Genomic DNA, 13,220 nt, shown 5'->3' with positions numbered 1-13,220 from the left:
TGATGTACCCGATAGACCGCGTCAAGATATGCTCTATCACACCCCTGATAGCGATACTTAATGTACCCGATAGACCGCGTCAAGATATGCTCTATCACACCCCCTGTTAGCGCTACTTAATGTACATGATAGACCGCGTCAATATATGCTCTATCACACCCCATGTTAGCGATACTTGATGTACCCGATAGACCGCGTCAAGATTTGATCTATCACACCCCTTGTTAGCGCTACTTGATGTAGCAAATAGACCGCGTCAAGACATGCTCTTTCACACCCCATGTTAGCGCTACTTAATGTAGCCGATAGACCGCCTCAAGATATGCTCTATCACACCCCCTGTTAGCGCTACTTGGTGTAGCCGATAGACCGCGTCAAGATATTCTCTATCCCCCCTATTAGCGCTACTTATTACACCCGAAAAACCGCGTCAAGATATGCTCCATCACACCCCCTGTTAGCGCTACTTGATGTACCCGATAGACCGCGTCAAGATTTGCTCTATCACACCCCTTGTTAGCGCTACTTGATGTAGCAAATAGACCGCGTCAAGACATGCTCTTTAACACCCCATGTTAGCGCTACTTAATGTAGCCGATAGACCTTGTCAATATATGCTTTATCACACCCCCTGTTAGCGCTACTTGATGTACCCGATAGACCGCGTCAAGATTTGCTCTAACCCAAGTTTATTTATTTCAAGCTCATTTCATGCATAACATGACAGTGTGAGCAAAAGTAACACAAACATAAATTAAAAAATACATAGTTGAAGGGGCCATTACATAGCAAACTAAACAAAAAAAACATTTAAAGGGAGAGAATGTTTAGAAGTTAAGCATCAATCACATGGGGGTAACAACATACACTATTTGATTGTATAGAAAAACAACACCAGAAAAATATATGTTCTAAATTAAAACTGTTTCAATATTTCCTTAATGAACATACATAGTTTTCTGTAATTACTGTTAGTATGATAATCGATGGACATTAACAATTTAAATTTAATAGTATTAGGTCTTGTGTAATATTTTTTATCAATAAAAAGTTTTCTTAGATCTTTAAGGGCATTACATTCAAGTAAATAATGGAATTCATCACCAATGTGATTATTGGAGTTACATAAATTACACAGTCTTTGGTTCGATTCTATTCCGTACCAACTTCCAGTTTCGACAGGTAACCTGTTATTTCTTGTCCGAATTTGTATAATGTATTTTAAAAATTTATCTGGAGTTTTAACAAGGTATGATTCGAACCCAAATGTGTCTTTAATTAGCCTATAATTACTGCATTTACTAGAAGTATGTATATCTGAGTACCATTCATTAATAAACAGATCTGAAAGTTTTTGTTTCACGCTTTGAATGAGCCAGGTGCAATTCGGAAAATTATGAGACTGCCAAATATTCATCATTCCGCATTTAACAAAAATGTTTCGGATGCTCTCTATCCAGTCAAATTTAGCAATTTCTATTGCATGTATATTAAATAAGGTGTTGTAGATTTGATATGACAATTTAAAACACAATGGATGGACCAATTTAGACCAAAAGGAAATCATTCTAGTTTCAATGTCAATTTGGAGGGGCTTTACTCCAGTTTCTCCGTATATAATGCAAGATGCCGTACTGGCTTTAACCCCTAATATAATTTTCAGAAACTTCAACTGAACTTTTTCTAATATATAATTATTTCCAAACCCCCAACATTCACAACCGTACAAAAGAATAGGTTTAATCATCTTATTAAAAAGATCAATTTTCATATCTATTGGTAAAGCGAGGTTATTGCATTTATTAATCAGACAGTACATAGCTTTTGTTGCCTGTTCGGCTAGATTCTTTTTGGTCTGGAAAAAAGAGCCACTGCTATTGAATAAAATACCGAGGTATTTATAATTTCTAACAACTTCAATGGGATGATCTTTATAGTAGAATACATAATTAGATGGTCTACCTTTACTAAAAATTACAATTTTTGACTTGTCTATGTTAACAGTTAGTTTCCATGCGTCACAATATTGGGAATACACATTTAAACAATTTTGAAGATCGTTAGCTGACTCTGCTACAATAACAGTATCGTCAGCGTACAGCAAAACAAATAGTTTGAAAAAAATTAACATATCGTTTTCATATGACTGAACATGAAAATTTAGTCCGTCTACATCGCTGCTATTATTGAAATATGAATGTAGGTCATTCAAAAAGAAGGAAAATAGTATGGGGGATAAATTTTCTCCTTGCCTTACCCCAACTGAACATGAAAAATAGTTAGATTTTTCGCCATTACACATGATACATGATTTTGCGTTGTTGTACATATTTTTGACAATATTTAAGAACTTTCCATTTATACTGTACTTGCCTAACTTATACCACAATAATGACCTATTAATCGTATCTATCACACCCCTTGTTAGCGCTACTTGATGTAGCAAATAGACCGCGTCAAGACATGCTCTTTCACACCCCATGTTAGCGCTACTTAATGTAGCCGATAAACCGCGTCAAGATATGCTCTATCACACACCCTGTTAGCGCTACTTGATGTAGCCGATAGACCGCGTCAATATATTCTCTATCCCCCCCCCCCCCATTAGCGCTACTTAATACACCCGATAGACCGCGTCAAGATATGCTCTATCATACCCCCTTTTAGCGCTACTTAATGTAGCAAATAGACCGCGTCAAGACATGCTCTTTCACACCCCGTGCTAGCGCTACTTAATGTAGCCGATAGACCGCGTCAAGAATGCTCTATCACACCCGCTGTTAGAGCTTCTTGATGTAGCCGATAGACCGCGTCAAGGACTCTATCACACACACTGTTAACGCTACTTAATGTAGCCGATAGACCATATCAGGACATGCTCTATCACACCCCCTGTTAGCGCTACTTTATGTCGCCGATAGACCGCGTCAAGGACTCTATCACCCTCTGTAAGCGCTACTTGATGTAGCCGATAGACCGCGTCAAGATATTCTCTATACCCCCCCCCCCCCCCCTATTAGCGCTACTTAATACACCCGATAGACCGCGTCAAGATATGCTCTATCACACCCCCTGTTAGCGCTACTTGATGTAGCCGATAGACCGCGTCAAGATATTCTCTATCCCCCCCCCCTATTAGCGCTACTTAATACACCCGATAGACCGCGTCAAGATATGCTCTATCCCCCCCCCCCCTTTTAGCGCTACTTAATGTACCCGATAGACCGCGTCAATATATGCTCAATCACACCCAAAGTTAGCGCTACTTAATGTAGCCGATAGACCGCGTCAAGATATGCTCTATCACACCCCAAGTTAGCGCTACTTAATGTAGCCGATAGACCGCGTCAAGATATGCTCTATCACACCCCATGTTAGCCCTACTTAATGTAGCCGATAGACCGCGTCAAGATATGCTCTATCACACCCCATGTTAGCCCTACTTAATGTAGCCGATAGACCGCGTCAAGATATGCTCTATCACACCCCATGTTAGCCCTACTTAATGTAGCCGATAGACCGCGTCAAGATATGCTCTATCACACCCCATGTTAGCCCTACTTAATGTAGCCGATAGACCGCGTCAAGATATGCTCTATCACACCCATGTAAGCGCTACTTAATGTAGCCGATAGACCGCGTCAAGATATGCTCTATCACACCCCATGTTAGCCCTACTTAATGTAGCCGATAGACCGCGTCAAGATATGCTCTATCACACCCATGTAAGCGCTACTTAATGTAGCCGATAGACCGCGTCAAGATATGCTCTATCACACCCATGTAAGCGCTACTTAATGTAGCCGATAGACATGCTCTATCACACCCCCTGTTAGCGTTTCTTAATGTCGCCGATGGACCGCGTCAAGGAGACTATTTGTACTAGAGCATCGTTCTGACAAAACTCGGCTTAATGCATGAACGTGAAGTGTTGCCCCAGATTAGCCTGTGCAGTTCGCACAGGCTAATAAGGGACGACCCTTTCCCGCTTTTATGCAATTTTTCGTTTGAAAGAAGTCTATTCTAAACAAAAATCCAGTCTAGGCGGGCATTGTCGTCCCTGGGATTTCACTTCACGCTCATACATTAAGCCTCAGAACGAGGCTTATTAAAGTGTCGACCTACATTGCAACTTTGCGTGAGTGTATGATAACAGTCGTTTGGTAAATATATTGCTGCCGAAGCAAAGCAATAATTCTCGCTGAACGGCCACTGCTTCAAATATTAGTGCCGCGACATCTGAGACGACGTTTTAAATGCCTACGCTACGTACGTACCTTTTAAGGTCGAACGATCCGTCTCCATATTTTTGTTTTAAAATTAATTATTGAAAAAAAAAATGCATTATAAAGAAATTAGATGATCAACGTCTGTCGCCGAATGGGTAATTGCTATCGGCATGACACCAACGTCATGGCGCGAAAGATGACGTACTATAGGGAAATACTTTTTTATGACGTCATTTCAGAATTAAACGCGTGTAACTTCATGAATGACTTAAATTGACAATATTAATAATTAAATAGCAAATGACAATAACTGTTGAACCATCAAACAATTATTGAAGTAAAAAGAGCTTGACCTGCCGATTACAATATTGGATTCGGTGGATTATCGATTTTAATTCACGAGTGATCATAGAAAATGATATTTTCACGAGTGCCTGCGCCGCTCGTGAAAAAATATATTTTCTAGGATCACGAGTGAATTAAAATCGATATTCCACCGAAACCTACAAATTTTCTTTTTATTTTATGATCTTTTCACAGTTAATATACATCGTTAACGAGTTTAACTAAAAAATTTCGCTGGGATAATGACGTCATTTCGTCAAAAAAATGACGTCGTTTCACAGTAGACAGTGAAAATTATCGATAATTTTCACTGATAAGTTTTATTATTACCTGATGTCTTATATAAATGATAATTAATTATTTTTTGCTATTTCCTCGCAGACTGCACAGGCTAATCTGGGACGACACTTACGCACACGAATTAAGCCCAGTTTTCTCAGAACAAGACACATATGAAGCAACTGAAGGAAAAGTTGGTCAATTTTCGCAAAATCATTCACAAAAGCTGTATTTATAGAGGTAGTATCTACGTAGATTGTTAATAAGTTCAATCCGTGTAATTGCATCAGTGGCATTAACGTAAAATGAATGCACCATTATATCGCATACAACCAGAATCAGTTGTAGCTAACTAGCAGTATCATATATTCTGTTTAGTCTACTTTCCCGTTTTTATGTAAACGATTAATATTGTCTATGTGATTAGTTTGAGAGTTATGTTTTGTTGTATTAAAAATTTTAAAACAATTAGAAATTGTATGCACCAAACGGGACAGGAATACAGCAAAACGGCTCGGAAACAAGCATTTAATAGTTGCAAAAAAGAATGATGTTGTGTGCATGTTATCGATAGTTATTTGTATACGGTGAAAAAAATAACGAATTTAAGTATAAAGCCAAATTGGAGGTATAATATTTTCTGGATAAGTATTTGCGCGCTTTTACTGCAACGCGAAGGTTTGTAAAAGGGGTGTATTTTTATCGATGCTATGCGTTAATAAAGATTTATGTTTTAAACGAGTTCGATTGATTCAAATCCGTAAATGAGACCTTATTTTTTTACTTTGCCTTAGTCATTTCCCTTGCATGAATGCAAAGCTTACATTCGTCTTTGAATCCGTGACATTTTTGTCAATTTGTCAACTTGTGAACAAGTCCGAACAGGCTAATCAGGGACGAAACTTTTCGCTTGTATGATATTTTCCTCTAAAGCGCCCTAATATAGATATGTGCCGTGCTCTGTGATAAGGGGGTTTAATGCATGTGCGTGTATTGTCGTCCCAGATTAGACTGTGCAGTCCGCACAGGCTAATCCGGGACGTCACTTTCCGCCTGTATGATAATTTTCGTTTAAAGACATTATCTTCATTTCAAAAATCCTGTTTAGGCGGAGAGTGTCGTCCCTGATAAGCCTGTGCGAACTTAGCAGGCTAATTTGGGACGACACTTTACGCACATGCATGAAACCCCTTTTCACATAGCGCGGCTCATATATATATTGGAGATATGACACATTACAATCATCATTCTTTTTTACTTTATAGCTGCACAATATATAGGGAACGAACCACCTTGGTACGCGGTCTTTACTATTCAGGGGCGATTGTAACTGGTCAATATCGGTTATACTTAGATCTCAACAAGGTTATGATGTATTTGCTTACGTTTTGCTCAGTGATGATTAATATAATGTAATAACTACAAAAAATCAATAATAGCTAAATTGTATTATCCTTGTAACACAGCGAATTTTATTCAAATGATACCGTAATTGAATTTCCAAACAAAGAAGAAATAATGTGAATCAAACAGATAATTTGACAATTCGTACAATATCATTTATGAAAATTATCACTCACATGTAATAATTTACAGAATATTCATGTTAATTCTAGTGTGCTAAACATTTAACCACATGTGGTTAGCGTGTGGCTATGATAACAATTAATGAAAACATCATTTTTGAATGGTAATTAATCAAATTATAACGAAAAATCAACTTTTATGTTCCGTTTGAATTTGTGGCCGATTCTAATGTAATATACGTAATAAATATCGTGCATCAATTATACTGATCTTTGAAGACACCTGTACATATTTATGTATAGAGCATTCCCGGTTTGACTTTAAACGACAAGAGGAACAGGTTTAAGCTTAATATATGTACATGTATATACATGTACGACGAATCGATACTTGTTAAGTTTTTATGGTCAGCTGCGCAAAAAATGTGTCTCTAAATATAACACCCAATCGCGGTTAGAAGTACTAATGATTTCACAGGGCTGTGACCATTAATACCGTTGCTGAATTTTATTAACGTTATAATGAATACACTTACAACCAAAGAGGTGTTTGACACGAACAAATAATTAAGGGTGTACTTCAACGGTAGTATTATTACGCAGGAACATATATTCGCAAATGGATATAAATATTCAATATATTAAATTGCAAAGTTTGTACACCGTGCGTGTGAGGAAGCATTAAAGCGCTATTTGAATAATTGTATCACGTGTTTGTATATAAAGACATAAGGCTAAAGAGACCGTGTTTGTTACTTCAATAATTCTATTACGTGTTTAGATAAAACGACCGTAAGAGACCGTACCGTGTTTGTTACTTCAATAATTGTATGACGTGTTTAGATAAATGGACCGTAAGAGACCGTGTTTGTTGCTTCAATAATTGTATGACGTTTTTGGATATAACGACCTAAAGAGCCCGTGAACAGTATAAGGAAATGGCAGGAGTTTATAACAAGGGATCGGTGTAAGATCTTTTTTGTTTCCTTTTTGGTTTATGTTTATGTTTGGCAGTCGCACTGTCCGTCTGTCCGTATTTCAGTTAGTTTCGCGAAGTTTCGTGTCTCAGTCATAAGTTTTCTATACATTGATGGACTAAACAAATACCTTGCCACGAATATCCAAAATGATCAGACGACGCGTCGTGTGCAACACCCGTTTCCATAGCTTAAAGTCAAAGTCATACTAAGAGGTGAAATGTCAAATAAGGTAAAAAATACAGCTAAAATTCCTGTCTCAGTCATGACGTTACCAAATATTGATGGGTATCGATTATTTTGCACACATGAAAACAACATAAAACGACGCTATGCATATAACATCAGTCTCCCTATCTTTAAGGTCAAGATCACCCTTTAAGGTGAAAGGTCGAATCTGGTCATAAAACAACTAGAAAATTCCTTTCCCAGACATCATTAGTTTACCAAATATTAATCATCATTAGTTTACCTCATATTGATCATCATTAGTTTACCACATATTGATCATCATTAGTTTACCACATTTTGATCATCATTAGTTTACCACATATTGATCATCATTAGTTCACCAATTATTGATCATCATTAGTTTACCACATATTGATCATCATTAGTTTACCACATATTGATCATCATTAGTTTACCACATATTGATCATCATTAGTTTACCACATATTTATCATCATTAGTTTACCACATATTGATCGTCATTAGTTTACCACATATTGACCATCATTAGTTTACCACACATTGATCATCATTAGTTTACCACATATTGATCATCATAAGTTTACCACATATATATATGAATGTTTAAAAAAATCTTGGAACACATGCAAACTATCATAAGACACAGTTTGCTGCGTGCAAGTGTTTCATACAGAAAATATAAAAATAAATAAATTGACAGGAAAATCAATTAGTCACTTTAATATAAATATCTGTAAATATGTACTGTACAAAAAAAAGAATAGTTAACGTCAGCACTGATAAGTAAGAACGAGTACATGGATCCGTCAAAGTTTGTTTATTACCATTCATTTCCGCACGAGTTATCTAAAGTTAGAGTTTCTCTATTTTTACGACTTTATATAGCTTGTTGTTATTAAACTACACTACACTATCTTTATATAAACATAAAATACTCACAGAATTTGTAAAGTAGACAGTAATATAGACGTATAAAAGCCAAAATATTTTATATAAATAATTTGCACAAAATGTCAATGCTTATCAATGTATTTATTATTTGGTTGAACATATTAAATAACAAAATTGTGTATTCCTGACAACTGAACTGATTTCATGACAAAGATGTTCGGTCGTCATCACTCGTTTCTCACTTATCTTTACACTATATAGAATATGAAAGATACTGGCTAATTTAAAAGAATAATGATATAAACAATACAACTTTCAAAAATATTACGAACGAAAACTAGACGCAATAGCAAAACCAAATGTGTTCTCAATTACATTGTAATTCTCACAAAAAGTTGGTTTACATCTAATTAGCGTTTTAATTAAATATAAAAGGCATTTCAAGACATGTGAGTTTAACACTGATAAAGACACCTAACCCACAGGTGGTTAGCGTGTGGCTATGCTATTAATTAGTGAAAACATCATTTTGAATGATAAATAATCATATTATAACGAAAAATTAACTTTTCTGAAAAAAAATATTTCACTATCAAATATATATATAACAAGGTATGCAACTCAAAATCAGCCCAAAACGGGGTGCATCGCTTTGAACAGCCATATCTTCATCAATTTTGCAGCGATTTTCACGATCTCGGTCTTATTCAACGCAGGAATGAATTTCCTTTCTGGAAATGTATATGTCTTGCAATATTTTTACAAATGGTGGGTCAACTTTTAAGAAATAACACGATACACAACACGCATGACCCAGTTGACAGTGATCATGTATTTTTTATGAATGAAATCTCCAGTTGTAAAGACACACCTCCGCATTGGACCAATGAAATCACTCGTATGTTTAAAATGTCAGTTAGTTGAAATGTATGTAAACAAAGGTTTCAAACGGCGCTGGACAGTTAGTCTTGATGCAGAATGTAACGACAAGAACGGTAATAATGTTTTTTCATACGTTTTATTGAATTATGGTATCGAACTACACGAACTTTATAGGGAAGTTGCCCTTTACTCCGTGAAGATTTCAGTCTTAAAGACAGCATGATCACTGTCAACTGGGTCATGCGTGTTGTGTATCGTGTTATTTCTTAAAAGTTGACCCAGCATTTGTAAAAATATTGCAAGACATATACATTTCCAGAAAGGAAATTCATTTCTGCGTTGAATAAGACCGAAATCGTGAAAATCGCTGCAAAATTGATGAAGATATGGCTGTTTAAAGCGATGCACCCCGTTTTGGGCTGATTTTGAGTTGCATACCTTGTTATATATATATTTGATAGTGAAATATTTTTTTTCAGAAAAGTTAATTTTTCGTTATAATATGATTATTTATCATTCAAAATGATGTTTTCACTAATTAATATCATAGCCACACGCTAACCACCTGTGACCTAACCAATGTGTGCCCGTAAATTGATATATTCAAAATTCTTCAATTCTTATATACAAAAATAATTACGAGAGATTACTATACTCTACTTTAAATAAGACACCCACATTTAAGCATTAAAATTTTTACAGCCATAAAGACAAAATCTACGAACGTTATATTTTATTGAACTTTAAGCTATGATTAAAGCGTTTGTATTATGAATTATATACTAGTAATACGTAACATGTAAATCGTATGCTATTTCTAAACATTTGTTTACTTATAAGTAACGCAAAAGGTGTTTTACCAAAAACGTTTCATGCACGAAATTTGACTAAGATAGATCATATTGAAATATGTGTCAGTTCATTAGTAAAAAACAATGACTTGTTTATAAAAATAGAACCAGGAACATTTCAAAATAGAGCAACTGAATAGTTGTTGCGATATCGGTATGAACGTATATGTGTAATGTGTAACCATGTTTCGAAAAATGCGTGGTGTATATTGCACTTATTTACATACATATATAATATATATATATATACTTTAGTAGTGTTGTTTGTACCACGGAATTAGCGATCAATCGTAAAAGACCATTTCCTATTATTGACTACTTAATGGAGTGTTAAACGGTTTAGTAAAACATGTTTTACTACCAAGATTAGTCGATCAATACAATAATGCAATAACGTGTAATACCTAACTTGTTGATAGGCATCGATTTGTTGGACTTTTTCTTGATATATTTCGCCTTAAATAGGCTTTTCAATTTTTGTTTTTACGAATTGACTACATTTACGTTATGTTGTTCAAACAAAAAACAATGGTATAATCAAACAAAGCCTATTGAGGCAAAACATATCAGGAAATAGTGAAAAATCTGTTTTTATCCACTATAAAGCTACATGACTAATTTGTTAAGCCTTAGAAAATGATGCATAACATTATATAGCCAGCTGCTTATAAGTTATAATGCATCTTCAATTTTGTACAGAATCAAATAAATATCAAGGTTTACATTAGGGAATTATTGCAATAAGCAAAGTGTTCAAACACGTGTTTCAAACCCATATATAAGAATACATCAAGATTATTTCGATACGCTGAACATCTTAGCAAATATATTTGAAATAAAACGTTGCCACAAACGAGACTATAACTAGACCCGCATTACTTTGTCATATGCATAACAGACGTGCAAATCGCTAGGGTAACATTTGGTCACATGCCTAACAGACGTGCCAATCACCAAGAAAACATTTTGCCACATGCATAACAGACGTACCAATCGCTGAGGTAACCCATTGTAACATTCATAACATACGAGCTAATCGCTGGGTAACCTTTTGTCACAGCCGTGCCAATTGCTAGGTAACCCTTTTTCACATTCATAACAGACGAGCCAATCGCTGGGTAACGCTTAGTCACATGCAAAACAGACGTGCAAATCGATGGGTATTCCTTTGTCACATGCGTAACAGACGTGCCAATCGCTGGGTATTCCTTTGTCACATGCATAACAGACGTGTCAATCGCTAAGATAACCCTTTGTCACACGCATAACAGACTTGCCAAGCGCCGGGTAACCTTTTGTCACGTGCATAACAGACGTGCCAATCGCTTAGATAACCCTTTGTCACGTGCATAACAGACGTGCCAATCACAGGGTAAACCTTTGTCGCATGCATAACAGACGTGCCAATCGCTAAGATAATCCTTTGTCACATGCATAACAGACGTGCCAATCGCTGGGTAACCCTTTGTCACGTGCATAACAGACGTGCCAATCGCTAAAATAACCCCTTGTCACGTGCATAACAGACGTGCCAATCGCTGGGTAACCCTTTGTCACGTGCATAACAGACGTGCCAATCGCTAAGATAACCCTTTGTTATGTGCATAACAGACGTGCCAATCGGCGGGTTAACTATTGTCATATGCATAACAGACGTGTCATTAGCTGATTAAAACTTTGTCACATGCATGACAGACGTGCCAATCGCAAAGATAACTCTTCGTCACATGCATAACAGACGCGACAATCGCTAATATAAAGGCGAATGACTCAGAAAAATGGTTCACTGCGCAAAACTGATGTACTAAATGCATGAGCGTGAAGTGTTGTCTCTCGGACTTCACTTCACGCTCATGCATTAAGCCCAGTTTTCTCAGAATGAGGCTAATTATTTTGTCGACCTATTGGGCAACTCTGCGTGAGTTATGATATTAAGAGTCGTTGGTAAATTATTGCTGCCGCAGCAAAACACGTATTCTCGCTATTGGGCCGCGGCACCCGAGGCGACGGTTTAAATGCCAATGCTACGCACGTACCTTTTAAGTTCGAATAATCCGTCTCCATATTTTTGTTTTTAATGTTATTATTAAAAGAAATGCATTATACAGAAAATCTACATTATCAACGTCTGTCGTCGAATGGGTCATTGATGTTGGCATGACGCAAACGTCATGGCGCGAATGATGACGTACTATACGGAAAGACGTTTTTATTATGACGTCATTTCCAGACTAAACGCGTGCAACTTCACGAGTAACTTAAATTTTCAGTATTTTTCGACAAGCGTACATAAAATCATTTTAGTATATTAAGAAGAAGAACATATTAGATATAAATAACGCATTATAGCCTCATCAATTTCTGGCACACTCAATCCTCACAGGCTAGTTATTAGGTACAGGATTTAACTTTCATCTTGCGCTTGTCAATTAATTTGAGCTCAACAGGCTTTTCTACTTGACAGACGAGATATGACCGGGCTAGCCGCCACAGGTTTCCCCACAGCACGCGACCGCATCTTATTTAAAATGCAAATGCTGGAATGGAATTCTCAGTATGTCGATACAAATACGCAGTGTTTTAATTTATGAACAGAATCGTAGCTGGAACGATAGACGACGAATACATATCATGTATTAAATTGTCTAAAGCGCACATGGAATACCTGTCAATACTGTATATATAACTATTTATGATGGAAAATTCGTCGATTTGTCCGATAAGTGGGCCTATTTTGACTTATGAGCATGCCATCGATCTTGATTAAACGTTTTTCATTAATAGCCAGTAACGGCGCATGAAACGTGTACATGCATCCTAGTATTGAATGTCATCAACCATGAAATGCACGATGGTCACGGTATTCAACTACAAAACAGCAGACATCTACGTCTCTGATAATACTAAAACTGATAGCAATAAATGCAATACAAATATTGCGTCATGCGAGTCCCCCTCCTAAAGTTATGTAGTGAACAACGCCAATAAGTCGCCGGTCGTGATAACATTAAAAAAAAATTAACGCAT

General features: G+C 36.5%; 1 protein-coding gene and 1 pseudogene across 2 annotated transcripts in view; one reads left to right on the top strand and one right to left on the bottom strand.

Annotated features, from left to right (window-relative positions):
• LOC127881994 (uncharacterized) overlaps positions 1-12,370 on the bottom strand; it is a 51,132-nt gene extending 38,762 nt beyond the window's left edge. Inside the window, exon 1 of one of the 2 annotated variants that reach the window (XM_052430328.1) lies at positions 12,230-12,370. In XM_052430328.1, coding sequence (XP_052286288.1) covers positions 12,230-12,257 — 28 coding nt within the window. In that variant the 5' untranslated portion in view covers positions 12,258-12,370. Of the gene's footprint in view, positions 1-4,277; positions 4,418-12,229 lie in introns of those variants that run through there. The other variant, XM_052430329.1, reaches the window with a different exon arrangement.
• The window catches only part of LOC127882000 (zinc finger protein 737-like), a 259,848-nt pseudogene that overhangs the window by 196,718 nt on the left and 49,910 nt on the right, over positions 1-13,220 (top strand).

The sequence above is a fragment of the Dreissena polymorpha genome, chromosome 5, assembly GCF_020536995.1.
Source record: "Dreissena polymorpha isolate Duluth1 chromosome 5, UMN_Dpol_1.0, whole genome shotgun sequence".
Classification (NCBI taxonomy): Eukaryota; Metazoa; Mollusca; class Bivalvia; order Myida; family Dreissenidae; genus Dreissena; species Dreissena polymorpha.
The sequence above is the reverse complement of the archived record's forward strand: the minus strand, read 5'-3'. Positions and strand labels throughout refer to the sequence as shown.